This window comes from Lissotriton helveticus, chromosome 1_1 (genome assembly GCF_964261635.1).
Source record: "Lissotriton helveticus chromosome 1_1, aLisHel1.1, whole genome shotgun sequence".
Lineage (NCBI taxonomy): Eukaryota > Metazoa > Chordata > Amphibia > Caudata > Salamandridae > Lissotriton > Lissotriton helveticus.
Window position 1 is genome coordinate 676,661,545 of NC_136057.1, and position 24,583 is coordinate 676,686,127.

General features: G+C 45.7%; 1 protein-coding gene across 1 annotated transcript in view; it reads right to left on the bottom strand.

The window, feature by feature from the left end:
• Positions 1 to 24,583, bottom strand: part of TMEM243 (transmembrane protein 243) — a 219,632-nt gene that overhangs the window by 24,375 nt on the left and 170,674 nt on the right. The window contains exon 4 of the mRNA XM_078674194.1: positions 22,303 to 22,407. Coding sequence (XP_078530320.1) covers positions 22,303 to 22,407 — 105 coding nt within the window. The remainder of the gene's footprint in view (positions 1 to 22,302; positions 22,408 to 24,583) is intronic.

Here is a 24,583-nt window from a genome sequence, read left to right on the forward strand (position 1 = left end):
CGAGTGAAAGCAAAAATTGTAGATTAACAAAATTATTTTTTGACAAAGTCAAAAAGAAAGGGAGCTGTTTCACCAGGGTCCTGACTGAAGGAGCCGGAAAGAACAACTGACCTAACTGTCACCCCTGAGGCATGATGGGAAGCCTAGGGTCATGGCTGCCTTAAAGGCACGGTGCCAGTTTTTTTGTTGAAAATGATTTCATTTTCTATGCTATTGTTTTGCAATGCAGCCTGAGGGCTAACAATGTCTATTTATGAGCAATTTTCAGGATTTATGAGTGGTTTTACTCATTAAAACACAAAGTTCAAGGGTTATTTGACCGAATCTGTTTTTCTTTCCATACTAATTGCAGTGCATGTATATGTGTTTACATTGTTTTAGCCTCAGTTGTGGAGCTGCATTGGTGTGAGAAAAATGATATATGTACGTACATATATGTGGAGCGAGATATATGTGTTTTTTACATATATATATTTTTATATTGTTTCCGGGGTCCCGCACATGGGTGGGAATATTCAGTGCTTATGACTATTGATGAGGATCCCCTGGAAGAGAACTGAAGGTCGAGGACATCAGTCGCCCTCCACATCACCATTGAGTATGTAGCTCCCTCCTCCTATTGGCAGGCAGGCTCCGACAGAGGACACAGGCGTCCTGTAGGCACTGGAATAGGCCCAAAGGCACACCGGAGGGTTCAAAACGCTCAAAAATGAGACGCATGGCCTCATAAAACTCTTAATTTAGGCGAGGTTGTTCTGGCGAGGAGGTGCACAGTTTGCCCAGGTGCAGGCTCTGAGGAACAAGGCCTCAAACATCTATATCCCTTTGTTGCATCTGACGATGGACACTTCGTGTTTTTGTGCCTCTTACCTGAATACCCCAATGATTACGAGAGGGAGGAAGAGAACTTCAGACTCCTAGGACCGTCCAGAGACCTTCTACACAAGCGGGACTCACTTCTGTGGAGTCGCTTGTCGAGCCGCTAGCAGATCCAGGGACCACTCCCTCAAAATCTTTGGTGCCATGTCCCAACAGGTAGGTAACGACTTGGAGTCGTGGTCGCGCCCCAGACACTACTAACACATGAGGTGCGAGTCCGACACCGACATGAAGCAGGGTTTAAAACCGGTATTCCTCAATGATATCTTTAGCACACCAGGAGGAAAATAACTCAAAAAAGGTCAACAAAATTTCACAAAAATCCCGTCAAACTCTTCACTCGGATCAGCATTGACTGGCGTGGAAAGAAAGAACAGACGTCAGCGTGCCAAGGTGAGACCTATATAGTTGACGCTGAGCCGCACGGAGGTGACCAACAACACCTACCGGCACGCAAGGGTACCATTCACATAAATGTTTCCAGATCCTGTCTGATGCCTGAGGAAATTCAAAGGTAAGGAATCTGTAGCTAGAAGTCTCTATCAGATAAACCGTTTTTGAACATTATGATGAATTACATATAAAACAGTATGCGCATCAGGATGCTTTCTGTATCTGAATATAGCTGCTCATGCCTGAAATAACAATACTTCATGACAGTTTTGGTTGTACGAAGATGATGATGTAATACTCAAAATGAAGTTTGAGGGTTTACTGTGCAATAAAGAATATATTTCATTTCTTACAATAGATTTATCGCATTGAAGGTTCTGTAGCAGATAGCAAGTTCTCAGCATATTCATCAATACTATCCAGATGGTTGCACTCTAGCAAGTCAAATTCAACGCAGTAAGGCACTGGGGCGCTGACTTGTCTTCCAAGATATGTTCTTGTGTCAGTAGCTGTTTTCTGAATCTACAGTGTTCATGGTTTGACATGAATAGTAGGTCTGCATACTATTTTGGTCTGGCACAAGATGTCTCTTTCTGGATCTTTCAGGAATTCTATCTCATTGCTGCTATACACCCGGGAATATATGGCATGAGGGGGAAAAGGTGTAAGGCTCTTGAAAAGATAAGCAAAATACCCCTGCTCCTGGTTCCCAGGCTGCTGGCAAAGCTTCATCATTTCATAGTTAGATTTGTTTGAATAGATCTGGTGGAATTACTCCCTAATGTGTCAAGATCTGCTGCATCAGTTTGATGTCTAAATTCCTCATCGTGGCAGCATGCCTCTCTCCTCTAGCCTGTGTTGTATACCACTCTCACCAGGTGAGACCTTTGTTTCCTCCAGGTTGCCCATTTGCAAAGCCCCATTTGTTCAGTGTTCTCCTACTGATAATAGCATAAGCGCTTACAGCTTGCCATACTGAGAAAGGTCTGCAAATACTTGGATTCTGCTCTGGGACTTGCCACAATTCTGTAGTGTCTAATTTTGTGGGGGCTTATGGGGTGTGAATATGCTGGAGCAAACATGTTACTTAATGATGCTATTTCCTGGGAAAACTCTTATTAAAAACCCTTCCCTTGTACCAGACTGTCAAGATAACCTGTAATATTTTACACATTATTCAGGACCTATTTGTCCTTTGTGATATTCTTCCACTCTACAGGTTGGTTTAAAATGCTTCCGCCCCCCTACTGAAGTGGGTAACAGGAGAGGTGCTAGTGAGGAGTCACTGACGGCCTCCTGTCAGTGGCTTACACGCTGCTGCTTTTGTTAGATGTCTGTTTTTCCCTCTAGATCATAGGTCTCCAAAGAGTAGCCCAAGAGCTAATGGTAGCTTATAGTAGTGAAGCTCTGCCCAGACCCTCAATTGGCATTCAGCCAAATCAAAGGCAGAGCATCACGCTAACACACTGTGGTGGTTAACGAGGCCTGCACCACAACCATCTGTATACACTCTCAATGTAACAAAATCACAAGGAGACTGGACATGTTGTAGGCCCACTATCAGTCACACTGCTTGTGAACAAGGGGCCAGGAAATATGAGTCCCAGCAGTTCTCAGAGCAGGAGCCAAAGCAGTCATCCATTTGTGGGCCAGTAAGAGCAAGAGAGAAAGTGGGTGAGTTGGGTTCTTATATATCCCAGGACCATGAGCTAGAACCAGAGCTCAGATTCACTTCTGAACCTCACTATTCATACATCTGTCCACATTTACCTGTCTAAGTTTGTGTTTGGCATTGTGTCATACTGATCAGCTGTATTGCTCCCTGCTAGTGTCAAGGACCACAAAAAGGATAAGTTACTTACCTGTAATCCTAGTTCTCTTCCAAGGGTATACTCATCAAGGTCATAAGCAGTGAATAGAATAGCAAGCCCGTACCCCACACTTCGCGGACTAGCAATGAAGCACTAGCAATAAAATTAATCTTGAAACAGTAGGTACCAACAACTAACCAAACAGATTTCTCAGAGATGCTGGACCGACTTGAGCCTCTGCCTGAGCATCTGAATCTAAGCAGTAATGGCGAGAAAAGGTATGAACAGACCGCCATGTAGCTGCCTTGCAAATTTCTGCTATGGGAATGTTCCTGTGGAGAGCCGTAGTTGAGGCTTTTCCTCTGGTTGAATGTGCTTTTGGCCTCCCTTGAAGAGCTTAATTAGCTAACTATATGCCAAGGAAATACAGGAGACTATCCATCTTGAGATGGACCGCTTAGAAGCTGCTAATCCAGTATTGATGGGACCATAATTGACAAATAACCAGTCCGTCCTTCTAATATCTTTAGTTTTATCCAAATAAAACTTCAACACCCTCTTAAGGTCTAAGAAATGTAAGACCTTTTCAGGGGGAGTAGAAGGATTGGGAAAGAAAGTGGATAAAGTGATTCCCTGATTGATGTGGAATTCTGACACCACCTTTGGCAGAAAACTAGGATGAGTTCTAAGAACCACTCTATTTGCATTAAATACCGTGTAGGGTTCCTTACAGCACAGAGCTTGCAATTCGCTAACGTAATTGCGACCAAGAAGGCCACGTTCCAAGATAAGTGCTGCAAAGAAGATTTGTGTATTGGTTCAAAAGGTGCTCCCATCAGTTTGGTTAGGACCACATTGAGCTCCCACGGAGGAGAAGGAGCTCGAACTGGTGGATACACCTTTTTTAATCCTTCTAAAAAATCCTTCACCACTGGCATTTTAAAGAAAGAAACCTGTGTAGGTGATTTTCTGTATGCTGTGATGGCTGCTAAGTGTACCTTGATGGAGGAAAATTGCAGCCCGACTTAGCCAGATATAGTAGAATGACCTGTTCCTGCAACTGGGTCATGCCTGTTATTCAAACACCAGATGTAGTAACGCTTCCCTTTGAAAGCGTAGGAAGCCCTAGTAGAAGGTTTCTTAGCTTCCTTGAGGATGTTCATACAGTCATCAGGTAAGTCTAAGTGCCCATATTGCAAGACTTTAGGAGCCATGCGGTCAGCCGGAGCGAAGGAAGGCTGGGATGGAACACTCTCCCTTGGCTCTTGGACAGCAGGTCCAGACGGCAAGGCAACCTTTGGGGTGGAACTTCGGGGAGCTGGAGAAGGTCTGGTTACCACCACTGGCGCTGCCACTCCGGAGCTATCAGTATCATCCTGGAGTTGGTCTTGTAAAATCTGGTGATCACCACTGGAATGAGATGCAGTGGGGGAAAGGCATAGAGCAAGTCCTGGGACCAGCTTATCAGCAGCTCATTCCCGCTTGAACCCGCTTGAACCTGGTTGGGGAAACCTGGATGCGTAAACAGGGCATTTGGCGTTTGTTGCTTCTGCGAACAAGTCTATGTCTGGAAAGCTCCAACGTTGAAAAATGCCTTGAGCAACGCCGTTGAGCACCCATTTGTGCGCTTCTACGAACACTCTGCTGAGAAAGTTCGCCTGGACATTTAGGACACCCGGCATGTGAACTGCCTTCATGGTTAGACATCTTGCCAGTAACCACTTCCAAATTGCTTGCGCCTCCTGGGACAGACTTCTGGACTGGGTGCCTCCCTGCTTGTTCAGGTAAAACATTGTTGTCTGTCTGAATCAAGAGGGAGTTGGATCTCAGAGACGGGAAGAAGTATTTGAGAGCTAGCTGGACTGCCCTCAATTCAAGGAAGTTGATATGGTAACCCTTCTCTGTGTCCGACCACCGACCTTGCACCTGGAGGTGATCCATATGGGCACCCCAGCCCTGCAGTGAGGGATCTGTCACAATAGTTTGCGTTGGGGTCTCTTGGTGAAAGGGAACATGTGGCGGGGTTGAAGGGAGGGCTCGGAGACTGGACCTAGGGATATAAGGTTTTATTTTTATTAAGGTTTTCTTTTTTCTCAGCGTGAGTCTTTCACGGGCCAATATTGCAGGATCCGTTAATGCTGTCACGGCCTGTGGTCTTCTTGGGTTCCTGGAAATAGGTGAGGCGTCTCCTACACGTTCCGCTTCCCCGGTTACTCCACCGTAGGACATAGAAAAGAAAACACGGTGGTCAGGTTGTTTGTCCTATCACCGTCATGCACCAAAAGGAACCCGGGGAGTGAGGGAACACCGGTGACGTTGTGTATATATACAGTATTATATACACTAAGTGCTGTAGAGAACGTGGGGGAAATGGGTGCGAGGATAAGGTTTGGGTAGCGGGGCAACAGGGAAGGAGTATTTACAGGTTATAGCCAAAAACAATCAATCAGGACCTTTAATCTGCGTCTCCCCACCTCTCCATCCAGCCCAACACACGCTGGCGTACCTGGCTGAGCCACACTCCTCCTCTGCGAGTGTGGCTGGGCGAATCGTGATGACGGTAGCCTCCAGGTACTGCAACCTCTGTGGTCGGCGCTTCTGGGCTCTCATCTCCCGTCTCCTTTCTGCGGGGCTCCTCTCCTACTCCTCCGTATTCCACACGATCTCCGTTACCAACAAAACGCGCCTCGGTGATGTCACACGCCGCTCTCCGTGCTTCTTCTCTTTTGACCAATGCAGTGAGGCTTACGTCATCTGGGGGTGAGTTCTCCTCAATGTACGCCAAGTTAAAGGAACCTTCCTCTATTCCGGCGGTTTGCTCTCTCCACAGCGCTTCAGAGTCCGTACCCCATTCGTTCTGGTTCGGATGGAAAGAGGGGAGGGTATTCATGTCAGGGATCCACCATTCAACAGGGGTGGTAATTTCCTCTGTCCGCCGGGTCTCCCCGCTACAGAACACCATGCAGCAGATTTGATCTCTTTGTCCACCACCTGATGGAGTCCTTGGCCGACTGGGGATGGGTAATCCGATCCTCCCACTTCCCTGATGCCTGTGCCCACTGGTCCTCCAGAGCCTGCTGAAGAAGGAAGCATGTGCAATCGGGCATTGGGGACAATGAAGATGCATGAGGCCATGGACCCCAGGAGAGAGGACACTAGTCTGACCGAAGGGTAGAGAGCCTGTAGAAGCTCCTGAGATTTCTTCCTGATAGATGCAAATCTCTCCTCCAAAGGATACACGCTTCCTTCCACGGTGTCCAGCGACGATCCTAGGTAGTGAATGTTCTGAGTGGGGTTGAGAATCGATTTTTTTAAATTGACTCGTAGACCCAGTTTGTTCAGAACGTGGAGACTGTAAGATAGATGCGACTGAAGCAGAGATGGAGTGGAACTCTTCAGAAGCCAGTCGTCGAGGTATGGGTAAATGAAAATTCCTCGTTTGCGGAGAAAGGCCGCCACCACTGCCATGCATTTTGAAAAGGTTCTTGGGGCTGACTTGAGTCCGAATGGCAGAACTCGAAACTGATAATGGCGCCGAGACACTTGGAAACTGAGAAACTTTCGATGCTTCCTGGCCACTGGAATGTGGAAATAAGCGTCCTGCAAATCTATGGAGCACATCCAGTCTCCTTGATGTAAATGAGGGAATATCTAGTGTAGAGCCAGCATCCAAAACTTTTCTTTTCGTATGTATCTGTTTAAGATGCGAAGATCCAGAATAGGCCTGTACTCCACAGAAGGACCTTTTTTCTCGACCAGGAAATATCGAGAGTATATCCCTGGCGTCTCTGATGAACTGGGACATGTTCTATGTTCTATCCTCTTGTAGGATAGGATGACACAAACTGAGTTCCATCGGAGGAATCAAAGGAGGCGGGGTCTAGAACCGTAGCAGATATCCATGTTCGACAATATTTAACACCCATTTGTCGCTTGTTATATTGTTCCACTCCTCCAGAAAACCAGCGATACTTCCTCCTACCGGAGTGGACAACACGTTTAGAGGAAGTAACCCCTCATTGTTTTGAGGCAGAGGCCTGTTGTCTATTGTTGCCTCTTGCCCTCCCTGGTCGTCTTTGTTGGAAATGAGACCTTTGCTGTTGTTGTTGACCCTGCGGCGACCACTGGCTCGATTGACCCTTTTGTTGGAACTCGCGTTTCTCATTGGAGCGAAAACGCTTGCAAAAGTCTTTCTTTTTCTCCACATCTACCGCTTTTACTGTGTCCAGATCCGCTTTCATTTTAGTCATCTCTTCGTCTGCATAAGGACCGAAGAGGGAAGATCCATTGAACGGTAAGTTAGTAATTTTTCGTTGCACTTAAGGCTAAGGCCAATTAATCGCAGCCATGCAGAACGCCTTGAACAGATCCCGTGAGCAGCTAAATCAACCGCATCCGCTGAGGCGCTAATAACTTGGGTTAGCGACAAGACCTCCTTCTTGTAAGATTTCTCGAAAATCCTGTTGATCTTCTTTAGGAAGCTTATCTACAAAACGACCCAGAGAATCCCATAAGGACCTGTCGTATCTTTCCAATAGAGCAGAGGCACTGGAAACCTTCATGAAAGAGGCCGATGAGTTGCACATGTTCCTGCCCACGGAATCCGTTACTTTACTGTCTCTATCTGGAGGAGCTGAGGAGGACGACATAGATGACTGAGTCTTCCTAGCCGCGGCCACAATGATAGAATCTGGAGGCGGATCAGAGCGAAGAAATAATGGATCCTGATCAGGGGCCTTATATTTCTTAGCTATTTGTGATGGAACAGAACCCACTGTTGCAGGAGTTAGAAAAGTCTGATTGGCAAGATCCATAATGCCAGGAACTAGTGGGAGCAACGGTCGGGCTGAGGAACGGTGATGCAGGGTCTCGAAGATTACTGAGGTAGACACAGTAGGAACCGACATAGTTATATTTAACTTGCTCGCTCCTTGGCATAACACTTCATTGAAGGTAGTGGGATCGTCCACAGGTGAAACTCGTGATGGAGATGTAGAGGTACAAGTAGGAGAGTAATCTCTCATAGAGGTCTTAGTAGAAGAGGTAGACCAGGTGCGAGGACTTCGTGGCCTCCTCCTTGGTGAAGAATGAAAAGACCTAGATCTATCCCTTGAATGCCTATGACGGGATCGCAGAGAACGTGATCTAGTCTGAGTTCTTCTTCTGGAAGATACCACCGTGGGTGTCCTTGATCTTCGTGGAGATCTCAGAGGTGTTTGAATTGGAGATTTTGATATGTGGGAAAGGGAGTAGGTACGGGAGTAGTCCGACCCAGGGCTGCTGGGAGTCCTAGCTTTCTTCCGCTGAGGTTTTTCCCCAACTTCTGGAGAGCCCTCCGGTAAAACCTGTACAATATGGAGTCCCGGTGACTAAGATCTTGAGGGAGAGTGAGATGCACCGGCAGCTTCCTCCGAGGCTCCAGCATGTTCCTTGTCCCTTGACGTCGATGGCCTCGACGCCGAACCATGGCCATGCCCTGTAGGTGTCAAGGGCTGTGCAGATTTTGACGTCTTCAAAGGGGACCTCGACGTCGACCTGGCATGACATCCTGGCGACTTCGACTTTGAACGTCCTCGACGCCATTGTGATCTCGACGTCGAATGGTGAACTGTTCTCGACGTCCACTGGTCTTCAGGTCTCTTTGACGTCGGTAAGCTTCTCGACGTCTACCTACGGCGAGGTGATGGAGAATGTCTCAACATCGATGGGTGTCTAGACGATGATGTAGGTTTCGACGTCGATAGACGCGCATCTTGACCATACCTCGGGTCCAAAGTAGGACGCTTCGACGTCGAGGCCTTTCTTGAAGACGGAGACTTACGCTGTCTCGACGTCAGAGACTGTCCAGACCTTTTCTTCAACTGCGGCTGCTACGCCGGCGGCGAACAATCTGGAATCTGCAGTTTTCTAGAAGTTGTAGAGGCAGACTGTAGTCGGTGTCGATGCTGTTGATCAGAGGAGGGCTCTTGATCACCAAGGCTACTTTCTGGATGGGACTTTCCTCTCCCTACCACCGCCTGAAGCCGAATCATCTCTCTATCACGGAGTGTTCTTGAGGAAAACCTTTTGCAGTGATAACAGGTGTCTACCTTATGAGAAGAAGGAAGACAGGTGATACACACGGAGTGTGAATCTGACATAGCCATCTTTTTTCCACAGGATGGACAATTTCTGAAGAGAGCTGGCATTTTGATAGAAAAAGATGAAACATTTCTGTCAGAAAAAGTAGATAAAACTTCTTCCAGCACAGGAAAATTGCTAAACTGCAAGAAAAATAACAATTTCTGACTAAAAAGTCAAAAAACTGTCGAGCTCAAGCTCCAGGATCCTCACAGAAGGAGCCGGAAAAAAGAACTGTCCTAACTGCCACCTGTGGTGCATAGGGCTCTCTGAGGTTATTAAAGGCAAAGTGGCTAGATTCTTGTAAATCTTAAAGGCGAGGTGCCAGTTGTCTTTTCTGTCTCCGGACAGTAATTCCTATGCAGCCTATGGGCCAAACTGCCTACAATTACTTGTGTTTTTTTCCTTGTTCTGGAAAATAAAAGATTCTTGTATGAAGCCATTTGGGTATATGGTCTCTATTACAAGTTGTCTTGAGTAATTTATTACTATACAAGTATTGCTGAGTTGTTTTCTGGCTGTTTGTCCCTTTTTTAGTTTGGACTTTTATGGGGCTGCATAGTTACATATATGTTGGTTTCCATACATATTTGAGTGTATGTATAAACTTTCGAGACATGCACCTGTATATGTATGTACATATATGTATATTTTTATATATGTATGTGTGTGTGTATATATATATATATATATTGCTATAAGCGCCGGGGTCCCGCACATGGGCAGGGATAATTCCCTGCTTATGACTATTGATGAGTATCCCCTGGAAAAGAAAAATATTTCTCCTCATCATATTGGATTCATCTCTAGAACAACTGTGTCCGTCTATGATTGGCAAGTAGTGGCCCCACATAATAATTTTTTGCCACATATTAATGGTCATCTTAGACCTCTTTTGAACATTATTGGTCTAGTTGTGCCTGCTGCCAGCCAAATCACTGAAATACTGTGAGCATGACTGACCTAACTGTGTCAATCCCTGACATATTAATGACCGACATCGGGTTAATGTGGCATCCTGGTTGTTATGGTGTCCAACTTTGGCACAGTAGTGCCCATGGTATAAGGTTAATCATTATTTTAATATTAGAAGCACTCTTGGCGTTATAGCAAACATCCATAGCATGTGATCAGAAAGCCATTAAGTCTGAAGCAGTTGTATGTGAGAGTACGGATATAGCCATAAAGTAGGATGATAGCAGGCAGGGAGACAAAGCTCACTGCAGGGACACCTGTTCAGGAGGTAAATGGGAAAGAGAATGGGAATGGGAACGCCACAAAATATGCATGAGTTGGAGGTGGGTTAATTTGCCATCACAGCGCCTACGAATAACAAAACAAGGTCATATCCTCCATTCTAGTGCAAATGAACTTTTTGTCCACAATGAGGTACATCAATCACATAGGGGGCACGGGATTCAGACTCATGGAGGAGCTTGTGAAGGATCTCAGGCACTGCCTAGTGCCTAGATTGTCAAATTTCAGTGAAACAACTCCCAGGGGTAGGGGGACTTGCGCTCTAGATACCTAAAATACTTAAGTAACTGGAGGCTGTATTCAGACGTGTTATAGATTTTGGATGCAAAATGGAGATTATGTGTGACCGCTCGGTGCATGTTGCGACTGAATCAGCAGTTCTATGAATGTTACAAATGAAAACTAGATTTGGAGTCCTTGGGTGTCGTATGCCTTCCCTCCATTCATGATGATCTCACCTTGATAATGTCAACATGGTGATCACAAGCTTGGTTTCCAGCTCTGCTAAAACTTTCTTCAAATTTTGCGACACCTTGGACATCTGCAGGTAGAGGAATGGTCCTCAATCCGGATCTTGTTTGGGTTTCAGGATACACTGGCAAGTCCAAAGAATTTCGAGCTGAACATGACCTTGGATCCACAGAACCCGCAAGAGAAATCAACGAGCCTGTAAAGATGGATTTGTCAGGGCCTGGGAAGGATGTGGATCTCCTGGGGGCACTTGTGACTGAAGTGGTACATTTTCTGGCAGAGTTGGAGGAAAAAGAGTTGCCATACCAGGCAGTGAATATTTTCTAGTCTGCTATATTGGAAGAGACTAACCAATAAAAGGGTTCTGCGGTCGTTGAACATCCCCTGGTGTATAGGCTAAGGGAATTTGAGTGCCATTTCCTCCTGAATCCAGGTATTTTCAGTTCTGGGATGTAAATAAAGTACTTATGACTTAAGAGGTGACAACAAACATGTATCTTTCCAGGAAGGAATTTTCAGAAAACCTAACAATGCTTCTATACCTTGTTTTCTGTAACAGATTTATGGATGTTTTGGGCAACAGACCTATCAAGCAGAAGTCTATACTGGCAGGGGTGGCTTTCACAAGAGCAAGGACTAACTCCAACAGTAGCTGGCAGACTCTTACACATTTTCTGGGGGACTAAGAGGAGCATAAATACCCAAGTTCACACGTACGGCTCCAGCTTAAACCTCAAACTCACACTAGGTACGGGGTAGAAACAGAAAAATTTGTAAGTGGTGGGGAGCACTGATTGTATTCGGACAAGAACCCTCACTCACCGTAGGGCAGGGGTATTCAAACTGTGGGGCGCGACCTCCAGGGGGGCCGTGGAGTGATTGGAAGGGGGTCGCGCATTCCCTTCACACTTCTGCCCAGGCCCATAGCTTCAGCCCCCCTCCTCCCCCGTCGTGTGTCTCAGCCAGGGCTGCTGGAGTGCAGCTGGGGGCTCTGCAGGGCAGTGTCTGGAGTCTTATCTCCGGCACACCCTGAGTTTTTCACAGGTCATTAAAGACCATTAGCATATTTACATACCTTTAGTAAACTGGTTACAGAGGCAGGCTTTGGGTTCTTCCTAGTTCCAGTACCCCCTGGGCCCCCACTCTGCCTATTCCATACATTTGCATTTTACATTTACTGGGGTAGTGTGAGAATGCATTTCATGAAAAGTAATATAAAGGAGGTTTGCCAAAAGAAAATGCCAGCCCTGTGTTGTTTAAAGAGCCTGCAAAGACGTCCTCTTGACACTAAATAGACTTCTAAATAAAAAAATATGTATTCATTTGTTATGTGACTTTTCTGTCTTTGTTCCCTTTAATTATCAATCATTGAGGCAGCCCTAGAACACAATTAAAAGTGCTTTCTATTTATATTTGCTGTTCTAAGTATGCACCGATAAGTGCTGAAAATACAGTTTTAGGTGACTGCTTATTTTTTTAACCATCTGGGACATCAAAATAATGAGCTGGCAACCCTAATCATAGGACTGGGTGCGGGACAGCAGTGATAGGGGAAGAGAGGGAGTACTGGGATGGGTGCTGGGCAGTGATTAATTTGTAATAAAACATGTCTCAGGGCCCTCACCAGTAGGCCACTGCAACTTTAACGACCCACTGATTGCCTTGCTTGCCTGGCCAATGACCATACCTATGCAACTACGAACCATAACACTTGTACAAGTGTGACTATTCAGACTATTTCAAGCTTCCAAAGCTATAAGAATGGCATGGGTGTCAGGAGTTTATCATTTAATGTACATTGAATATTGAACAGCTGTTCTGCTAATCTCTAAATTGCACAGATTAGACAAAGCCACCATGAGGCAGACTCTCATAGTGCCAGTGTGCACAATTAGGTGCCAGTGCCAAGCACTGGAAACCACTGCTCAAATGAACAATAGTTACTTACCTGTAAACAGGTGGTTCTCCAGTATTGGTGTCTTTCATAGATTCACATGCTTGAATATTCCCCGTCGTCGAAGTGGGAGTCCCATGGTAAATAAAATAGCAATAATGCTAAATATATACAAATATAAAAACATAATACAAGATAAAAGAAGAGGAAATACAACTGAAATCCTCCAGAAACAATTCCTACATAGGAATGCATGGTAAAGAGAAAAACTACTTGTAACACATTAGTGTCATTATATTGGGCCAAATAACAGCCAATCAGGCGCCAGCACCCTCTAGAACCTTCTCCTCAGAAGCTCAAGCCCTCAGATTTTCATAGCACAAAGTAACCAAGAGGGTATGAGGAGAAAAGAGCCTCTGAGGGGAGGAGGGTGGGTCGCATGTGAATCTATGAAAGACACCAATACTGGAGAACCACCTGTTTACAGGTAAGTAACTATTGTTCTTCTCCAGTATTAAGGGTGTCTTTCATAGATTCACATGCTTGAATAGAATAGAAAGCAGTAACCACCGAGAACTGAGATTGCTAGGCCATAAGTAGAAAACATCAAGACAATAATAATATACAGTCATGTAAAACATCATAGCAATCACAGCAAAACACCAAGGGGGGGGGGGAACAGAGGCTCACCTTATTGAAAAAGATGACGAAGCACTGCCTGCCCCGCTGTGGTATCCGCTTCATTGATGGCATCCAAACAGTAATGCTTGGTGAAAGTGTGCCTGCTGGACCATGTCGCTGCACGGCAAATTCAAGGTGCTCAGGTTCCATGCCCACAATTGTAGCGTGGAGGGGTCCGGATGGCACACTAGGCCCCTGTCCATAGATAGTAGGTCTGGACGAGGACGCAGAGGAATGGGCTTGCACTGGGACAGCAGAAGCAGTTCTGAAAACCATGCCTGTCTGGGCCAACGAGGTGCGATCAATAGTATGTGGCAGGGCTGTCTCCGCATCTTCCACAGCACTCGCGGTACTAATGGAATCGGCGGAGAAGCGTAAGCGAATAGATCGCACCAGTCGATCAAAAGGGCATTCCCGCACGACCCGGGGTGGGGATGCCAACTTGCATAAGACGGGCATTTCCGATTCTCCGGTGCTGCAAAGAGGTCTACATCTGGGCGACCCCATTGGCGAAACACACGATCTAGAGTCGGCTGGTGCAGTTCCCATTCGTGCGTTGAGGAAGTGGACCTGCTCAGAGAGTCCGCCAGGAGGTTGGACACGCCCGGCAGGTGGACGGCTGTCAAGGTGATCTGATGGCGGAGAGCCCAATCCCAGATCGACTGGGCAAAGTGAGACAGATGTGGAGACTTGGTTCCTCCCTGTTTGTTCACGTAGTGCATACTGGTGGTATTGTCTGTTTGGATAAGCACTGACTCCCCGTGAACTACAGGGAGGAATGACTTGAGCGCTAGGAAGATCGCCATCAACTCTAGCCTGTTGATATGCCACGTGCGTTGGGGCGGAGTCCACTTGCCCTTGATGGATAGGCCTTGGAGATGAGCGCCCCACCCCTCCAGAGAGGCGTCCGTCGTAAGCGTGAGATCTGGTCATCTCAAGATTTGTTGGCTGCGCCCACCAAAGCAAGCTCTTTCTCATGCGGGCCGTGACTGCAACTAGGTCGTTGAAGGACCCGGAGACCTGACGCCATTGTAAGTCCAGCTCCTCCTGGATGGGACGGGTGCGCAACCTGCAGTTTGGGATCAGTGCGATACAAGATGAAGCCATCCCCAAGAACGACTTTAACGTTCGAACAGAAACGGACTGTTTTCTTCGAATGAGGGAGACCAGACGAAGGATCTTCTGACGACGCTCGTTCGTGACGAAAGCTTTTGAGAGTTTCGTGTCTAGGATCGCTCCCAAGAAGTTCCTGGTTTGCAGAGGCGCAAACTGTGACTTTTCGATGTTGATGGTCAACCCCAGGGACTGAAACACCTGCTGGCAAAGGCGAGTGTCCTGACATAGCTGATGGTGGGATTGAGACTTGAGAAGGCAATCGTCCAAATATGGAAAGATTTGAACGCCTTGTAGACGCAGGTGAGCCACCACAGGGGCCAGTACCTTTGTGAACACACGAGGAGCTGATCGCAGCCCGAAGGGCAGAACTTTGAATTGAAAATGCATTGGTCCCACCTTGAAACGCAGGTACTGGCGATGTTGTTGGATAATTGGGACATGAAAGTATGCGTCTTGAAGGTCTATGTTGGTCATGAAATCCTCGCTGGATAGAAGACGCAGGATTTCCAGTAACGTCAGCATGCGAAACGATTGGGACTTTAGGAACTGGTTGAGAGCCCTCAAATCCAGAATGGGTCGCCAATCTCCGGTCTTCTTGAGTATGGGGAAGAATCAAGAGTAAAACCCCTCTCCTCTTTGATGTTTCGGGACCACTTCGACTGCACCCTTTAAAACAAGAAGACGGACCTGATGGTAAAGCTCCTCGAGATGTGGAGGAGGCGGGCCACGAGGTGGAGTACAAGGAGGAATCTCTACGAATTCTAGGGTATGACCCCGCCGTACAATGTCCAAAACCCAGCGGTCCGAGGTGACCGAGGACCACTGAGAATAAAACAGAGAGATTCGACCTCCAACACCTTGAGGGTGACAAAAGTCATTGGCGCTTAGAATTGGATCCACGATAAGAGGACTTTCCCCTATAGGGTCTGGAGGGCTGCTGACGAGATTGCTGAGGGGGTGTGTAACGTTGGCCGCTCTGATTGTAGGAGCGGCATTGTTGTCCACCTCGAACGTTGGAAGAAGTGCCGCGTCCGCGCGCACCTCGAAAGGACTGCTTCTGAAATTGCAACATGCCCAAAGACTTTGCCGTATCAGTGTCCTTCTTAATGGACTCCAGGGCGTCATCGATATGGGATCCGAATAGCGATTCCCCATCATAAGGCATATCAAGTATTTTGGACTGGACTTCCTGCCGGAAAGAGGTGGATTTTAACCAACCCTGGCGTCGGAGGGCAGCTGCACTTGCAAGCAGACGGAATCCTCTGTTAGCAATATCGACTGCGCAGTCGATCATCTCTTCCGACGTTCTCTGTCCATCGCGAAGAATCTGCTGAGCGTCCGCTTTGGAAGCATCAGGTATGAGTTCCATTAAAGCTGAAATGTCTGACCAAATCTGCCAGTCATAACGCCCCAAGATGGCTAAGGCATTGGCTGGCCGGACAGATGTGGAAGCCATCGTTGAAAACTTTCGGCCAATAGCATCTAGGCGTCGGCCCTCTCTATCTGGGGGTGCTGTGATTGGAGACGCTGGGTTCCGGGCTCGACGCTGTGCAGCCTGAGTCACTACAGAGTCCGGCTTAGGGTGAGAAATCAGGCAAGCCGGAGAACCAGTTGGGGCCTTGTATTTTTTCTCAAGGCGCGGTTTCTGAGCAGATAAGGAGTTAGGAGCAGTCATGAGTTTAATTCCCTCTTTCCCGACAAAATCGATTATTGGAACTGTGTGGACCTGCTTATATGGTTTATCTTTAAAATCATAAAGGAAACAGTCCTCCTCACGTTGTGATCTTGGCAATTTGAAACGTTGAGCTGCTTTATTCATTAAAAGATGGAAACTGGCGATATCTACAGGAGGCGATTCACCAGAGTTCCCTTGCTGAGGAGAGGGCGTCTGTGCCCGATAATCGTCCCATTCCGCCATATCCTGGTCGCCTGCATCGTCATCCGAATTGTCAGGGACCTCTCCGTCCTCACGCTCTGGGACCGCCTCATCATCCGCATCCTGCGGGTAAACCGTTGTATGGATTCTAATTGACGTCTGAACCTGAGACGAAGTTGTAGGTGGTAACATAGGCGGCAGAGAAGGTGGAGGTAGTGCCACAGAAGCAGGCGATGGTACAGGTGTACTCTGTGGCGTTGCTGGGAAACGGCGGCTGTAATCATCCAGCATATGTTGGAGATTTGAGATCAAGGTTAATGGAATGGTAGCCATAGGAACTTGGACCAACTGCTTCTCAGGTTGAGACTCTTGGTCTCCGCCATCTTCGTCAGAATCAGAGTCCTGACATTTAATTATTAAATCAGAGGGACTATGTGCCGCCCCAAACGTGTCCCCTTCATGATCCGAGTCAGTGTCATGCTCAGAGGTTGTGGCAAACATTGGAGAAGGTGGTTGCGGCTCTGGATCAGAGATCTGTTGGCACGGAACCTTAGTGCGACGATGTGAAGATTCTGAAGTCTTCAAAGGCACTAACGGCAAAGAGGCAAAGGAAACCGGTGCCGTCGCCGTTAACGTAGACGATACTGACTTGGTTGTCAACGAAGATAATGGTGGGGAAGTCATCGTCGACGGTTTGGCCGTCGACGGAGTCGTCGGCAGGGTCACTGTCGACGGGTGATCCACTGTAGACGAAGTCGTCGACGGTGCCGTCGTCGACGGTGCAGTCGTCGACGCTGGTAGAACCTCCGTAGACGGAGTCCTTGTCGACGGGGCTTTGGTCGACGATGTCTTCATCGACGAGACCTTGGTCGACGGTGTCGTCGACGACGAAGATTTCTTCGGGACTTTCGTCGACGAGGATTCTGTCTTCTTCGTCGACGAGGAGATGGGAATCGTCGAAGGAACAGGCCTAGAAGGCAACGAAACCCTCGTCGACGTGTAGGCTGTCGACGAGACCGTCGTCGACGACGAGTAGGCTGATGTTGTAGTCAGCGTCGTCATCGAAGATGCAGGTAATGCTGTTCTCGTCGTCGGAACGCTCGTAGACGCTCCCGTCGACGGCGGAACTTTAAGAGGCGTGGAAACACCTCGAGAGGCAGCAGAAGACGCCTGAGAGCCAGGTCTCGTGGGCGTAGAGGTGGTAGGAGTGGCAGAAGACACCACAGGAGCCAGAGACATGGCCAATTTCGTCCTTTTGAGGAAAGGAGATGGAAAATCCTGAACACTACTTCGCTTAGAGGCTGCTGAAGAAAGACCAGAATGAAAACTTTCTGCGTCTGACAGTGCAGAATCCTTGTCCTGTAGACGTTGAAGCCAAAGGAGAAGACGGCCTTCTCTGTCCTTAGGAGTCTTTGTAGAAAAAGTTCTACAGAACTTGCAGCTGCCAGCCTCATGATCAGGGTATAAACAGTAGATACACTTCTGGTGGGGGTCCTTTTCAAAAAGGCGCAGCTTCCCACAAGAAGAGCAAGGTCTGAATAAAGACTTCTTACTTGACATGTTGAGATAAACACTGGAACTAGAAGAGTTGAGGTGAAAACTGAGCAGAGCTCAGGGAGACTCCCTTCACACGACGTGCGGTAGAAAATCTGAGGGCTTGAGCTTCTGAGGAGAAGGTTCTAGAGGGTGCTGGCGCCTGATTGGCTGTTATTTGGACCAACATAATGACACTAATGTGTTACAAGTAGTTTTTCTCTTTACCATGCATTCCTATGTAGGAATTGTTTCTGGAGGATTTCAGTTGTATTTCCTCTTCTTTTATCTTGTATTATGTTTTTATATTTATATATATTTAGCATTATTGCTATTTTATTTACCGTGGGACTCCCACTTCGACGACGGGGAATATTCAAGCATGTGAATCTATGAAAGACACCCTTAATACTGGAGAATAAGCACTGGTGCTGAGGTAACAGGGGAGAGGGACGTTGGTTCAAGAAGGTGTGGAAGAACAAAGGGTTGGAAGGTGAATGGGGGGACTGAACAGGTGTAAGATATAAATAGACAAAAATTTGAATGGAGAGACTTGAGGTGAATGAGAAGTGCTGAGGGGCACGGGAGGTGACGGGGCCATGCGATAAATGCGAGCGACTGTTAGAGATGAGGGCAGTGAAAAGACAGAATGGCAGAAGGTGGTTAAAGGTGAAGTGAGAGGTTGAATGGGGAGAGTTCGGAAATTGTAAAAAGGGGTGATAGAAGTGGACTGCAAATTGAGAGAGGGATCTGGGATTAGGAGAGGAGAGGGGGTGAGAGGAAAGCGGCATAGGTAAACTGCTTAACTCTGCACAACACCACCAGGGTTGTAAGGGACACCTGCTGGTCCCGGTCAGGGCCAGGTGAGCTTCTAATGTGGCAGCACGTATTCCTGTGGAGTGGAAGGCCCATCACAAAGGTTAAATAGACCTCTTTCTGACGTTAATTGCTGAATTTTGGTTATAAACTGGTACTGATAGGGTGAAATCGTTTCTTAGTGTTACTGTGTGTAAAAATAATGTAGCAATGCTAACCCAAAATATGCATCACATAACATTATTTACATTTTCTTCCCACACAATTTGGTCAAGCCTGTCATGTAATTTGGTTCTCACCTGCCTTATAATTCCAGTAGCCCTGCCTACAGGTTTAGAATTTTTTGTCCGGAGGGGGGTCCTTATGCCTGAAAATGTTGAATGGGGGGTCTCGGCATCCTAAAGTTTGAAGACCTCTGCCGTAGGGTGACATGCTTCATCGTAGTGTCCCCTCTGCATACTGGGACCAGAAGGTTCCCAGTGTGGATTACGACTTTCCCGTAGGAAAGGAGCCGGGATGTTTTATAGCACATGTAGTACTACTACCTATAGGGGCAGAGTGCTAAAGAAAAGTGGATAAAACTAGCTAATGGGTGGCAGACAAACTTTATTCAAATGCCCTGATGGAAGAAAAACATAGTGGAATAGGGATATGGATATTACACTATCTTGTGGTCAACATGTTTCCACCATCCATGACTGTAAAGTTCAAGGTATTCATCAGGACCAAAGATATAAGTAACTCTGCTATGTATAGTATGTTCAAAATTCAATAATAATCCAAATTTATAATTAGGCCATACAGTCAGCTGATCAGCTGTACTTGTAGCACCAGTATATTTGGCGGGCCTGGTGGCCCTGTAGAAAACACACACTAAGAAAAATGTAATAAAGGTTGATATTGGTGCCTCAGAATCAGGACATCTCAGCCCCTCCAATTTACCAAGTGCCACTCACTACCCATACCTCAAAGCTCAGGTAAAATGCATACAACTTAACTTGTTCCCTTGTTAATTTAACCCCTTAATGAAACATTCAGAAGCGGACCACAAGAACATGTAAAATGATTATATGGCCAAGTCTTGTGGCCCATCAATGTGCCAGACTAATAAAGCTATATAGTACCAATTCAAAGCCTCTAGAGCACCTCCTCGTATAAACCATCCCATTTATTAAAGACCTTATACTGACCAAAACGGACTCGCAAGGGTAGCTGTGCTTCCTAGGCACTATCAGCCAAGTTGTGCTTAAAGTGGCCGTTGCTATTCACACTTATTTGAAAAAACGGGACCCACAGAAGAATTATACAAATCATAAAAACTGTGATGCACAGATATCGAACACTACCACCTGTGTCTCGGATGTATGTGGCGTCTAGTACAATAATAATAATAATAATAATAATAGCGCAAACGCGCTTAAAACAGCTGTTAGATACAGGTCCATGCATAAACAGTATAGGAAGTCAAAAAACCTTCCCCATCATGAGCTAGAGGACCAACGCGCTTAGACTAACATGCAATTTCACAAATATGCACCTGTGTCAGTCTTACACCGAAACGCTCACCTTACTTGTTGCATACCATGGACGAGATGAGGGAAGTCTGGCGGGAGTACTCGAGCTCAGGGCGTCTTTTAAGCTTTGCCCCAGAACCGGAAATAGAAGCGGGGAGTACCTGGGAATCTTAGTTCCTTACCCGGTTTCTACTGAAAGCTATCACCCCAGCGTCTAGATTCCATCGCTTGGGGAAAACAAGCAAGGAGGTTGTGAAGACTTGTGCTCACTTCAAGAAAGAATGGGTGAAAAGAGGAGCTTCATGGTTAAAGTCTAAGACCCAGACTTTAGTTATGTAATATAAATGTGTAAAGTGATTACACATGTACTAAGCAATCTCTGTGTTAGCTGACATTTATTAATCGTTCAGGGCTGAAGAGGTGTATTGTCTGTACTCATGTCCTATAATGCACCTCATTGAGACCACTACACTGAGTCGGCTCATGGCGTAGGAGGATACGACCAGGGACTTAAGACTTATGGGAGTAAAGTAGCTGCTAATGTTTCTCAGGAAAACATTTTCACAAGTGTGTTCGCCAACTTTGGAATGGTCTGTGAGATGGGTAATGCAGGAGGCAGCTATCATTACAGGGGAGTTTGGCACAAATTCCGTCCGAGGGGCTATGGCATGTAAGGCCTTTATTGTTGGGATATTGACTGGAGGACAAGTTTGACGGCTGGTCCTCTAATTTCACCTTAAAAGTATACCAGTTGAGGATTTGGCATTGTAAGAGGTAAGCTTTGAAATAGTATAATCCTCGCCTCCAGTCCTGACACAAAATGTAAAAAAAACTTTTAGCTAGCAAGAAGGAAAATTTCAAATCTATTAAGAACATGGAGGTGAGGACTATTTTGCCCGCTGCAATTATGTTGTACTGTGTAATTTATTTTAGTAGGGACTTTCTCTTAATATAAGCCCTCAGCCTTTTGAAGGAATACATTAATTGTCAGCAGTTTAAAATATATGTTTACAATTATCATGATATGTTGAGTGCTAAGAGTTCTTGGCTCCTGTCTCAGTGTCCTATGTTCTGTTTTCAGGAGCATAGCAGAAGCAAAACTGAGACAGACCTTTTGGAGATCAACATAGTATGTTACTGAGAATTTGAGCCAAAGAAAGAGGAAGGAGCAAGCATGCTTGGTGACCATTCACATTCAGTGTAGAGGGGGAAAAACTGTTCTTTACCCAATCCTGTATCGTTAACAATCACAAACAAAACACATTACAGAATGCTCTTTCATTTGATGAGGTCTGCTTGGGTTTTGAAACCTACTGTGACTTAATTCACCAGATGGCCACTTCAATATCTGTCCTATTAAATGGTAATACCATTGTAACTGGCTCTTCCTGGACCGAACGTAAAGCTCTAATTAACGGATTCAATTAGAAAACTTAGTACGCATTTTCCATTCAAAATTTACTCAGTACAAAATTAGTCTCAGCATATGAGTTTTCCCAGGGGCTGGCTAAGGCAGTTTATGGATTTAACATGGAAGTATGTTGGCAAATCTTTGGTTCGGGTCCATTGTTTTTGACTACTGCCTACAGAGTTTAAGAAAAGTAGAAAAACAACCATGGCCTATTCATCCATTTTTCCAACAAATTATCAACAAATTGTTAATTTATGATGATTTATTACATGATTTACTATACAGCATACTGTTGTAAGCGCCAATATGTGTGTTACTTAACAAATATGTTGTAATTAAATTTAATTTAGGTTTGATTCTGCACTTGTTGTGGTGTGTTTTTCGCAAATCTTTAAAGAGATAATAGAACCCATTTTAAGAAACAAATTAACAGAACATATTTCTTCAAAGTTTAGTTCAAGGTTTTCTCAGAGTCTCCACATAACTAAAACCCAACAGATCAACCTGTTAGGTTAACTGAAAATACTTACAAGTATAAGAGCAGACAGAGAACTCAACAGGATGCAGACAGCAAAAAAAACATTCACCGGTTTTGGAGATAAATGTGGAAAGACGAAAGCACTAATAAAAGTTACCTGTTTGGAAAAATCAAAACAGAACAAATTGTAAGTTTGGAATTCACTAATTTCTAAACAACTTTAAATAATACCCCAGTTAATTTGTAGTCTTCGTGAACAATCTCGATTTGATAGAAGGGGACCATATCTAAAAAGGGTGGGGAAAAAAGACAGATGATGGGCATGGAAAGAAATAAACTGATATCAGCATGCAGGGGGGCACTTCCTTACGGTTCCACTCCGTCACCTCCGGACGTTATGGAAACACTGCTGAAGAATACTATGGATCCAGTCTGGCACCTAGGGATATTCTAAAAGTGAGGAATCTGTAGTTAGAAGTATTGATCAGATCTTGTTTTCACTCCTCTGTCATGAAAAAGGAGGTTAAGAAACCTTCAATAATATTTGGAATGCCATCACCTTCCACATGGCCATCATTTTGGATTCATTCATTTGAGGGACAAAGCATTTGCTCTAGGCAACGTAAGGGAGGAACTATAGTTCACCATTCAAAGATCTGTAGTGGTAAACCCCTCAGCTTATGATACAGCTATCATACTAAACTATTGGAAAAAATTGAGTATTTGGTGGGCATAACCAGTCCTGCTCTCTTGTGTGTATCCAGTTCTTCTAAACTATTCACAGTCAGGTTTCAGTCTACCAAGCCATACATACGCACTGCACCCTATAACATACGCCAAGTATAATTCCTTACATGCCTTCTGTTCAATATCTATGCATGATCATTGGCTCCACTGCTTGAGAATAACAAATACATGTTAAAATGTATACCTATGACAAACAAATCGGCTTCCAGTTAAGAAAACAACAAGAAAACATCACCAGTATCACTGCATGCCGGAACTGTGTTCTCTTCTGGATGAAAAGGTGTGTTTTCAGCATGAAAGGATCCAAAACTGAGGTCTCATACTTGGAAACAGACTAATCCAATTCTCTACACCTGACTGACCCTGCAGGTCCTTAATTCCAAGCTTCAACCTCTGAAGAAGTGGAGAAGTGTGGCTCAATGATTAGAGGCGGCAGACCCGTAAGCAGAGAACGGCCCGGGACCAGGGTTCGATTCCCGACGCGGCAGGGTCATGGACCAGGGTCAGCAGACTCGATAATTCTCGCCTCGGTGCCTACTCTAGTCAGAAACCACACTCGGCAACTCTGGGCATCAGCTTGCCTCATCTTCACAACGGCCCCCCCAGACCGCCGGGGATGCTTGGTCGCACCTTAGAGATACCCATCAGGGACCATCTATCAGGGTGAGCCAGGACGGGTTCCCCAGCGGTCGAAGCGTGGAGATACTCCTCCGGGAGTCGATTCCTAGCGCTATATAAACCCACAATTAAAATTATTAAATTAAATTAAGGTAAGGAGCCCATAAATACTTTGACTCTCCACTTTTGTGTGAACATCAACTAAATGTGGCAGTCAAAGCAATCAACCTTTCTATGCTGCGAAAAACTGTACCTTTACAAATTAATCACCAGGTGAACTGTCTAGAGAAATGGTCCTGGCAAAACAAGATTACTTCAAAATCATCTAAACACTGTGCATCAAATACCTCATTGCAGGGCTACAACACCAGGCGATCAGAATGTGTCTAAATGGTATGCTTGAGAAATCGCACAAGACCCACCCTAGAAGCACTTCGTTGGCTCCTTCTGCACAAAGGGAAAAAAATCAAGGTCCTCTGTACCATCGACAAAGCATACTTAGTAGTAACTGGGAATATATACCGAAATTGGCATCTCATTGCACACCAGCCCGGAACATCCATTCAATGTCTGCCGAACTGATCATCCAACATTATCCGTACAGGATGAAACACTGAAATCACTCTTCGGCTTAAGACGTTTTAAGAAATTAACTATTTAGTTTTGTCTTAAACCTGAATTATACTTTGGGAGCTCCAACTGAAGAACACTGGAAAAGGGCTCCAAACAGTCCAATTGGACACTAACTTCTCTTGACCCTTAAATACCAGTTTTCCCTAATGCCATTCTCAGCACCCGGCATTAATCAAATGGCGATTTGTAGCACATTACAAAACTCTTAAATAAATATCCATTAATGAAGACTAATAGGATGAAAAATGCAGAGTGTTTGCTTGGATTGTAGTGCAGAGAGGATTGGTCATTTAAGTTGAACGATACATTTGTGGGAGGCTTAAGAGTAATTTGCA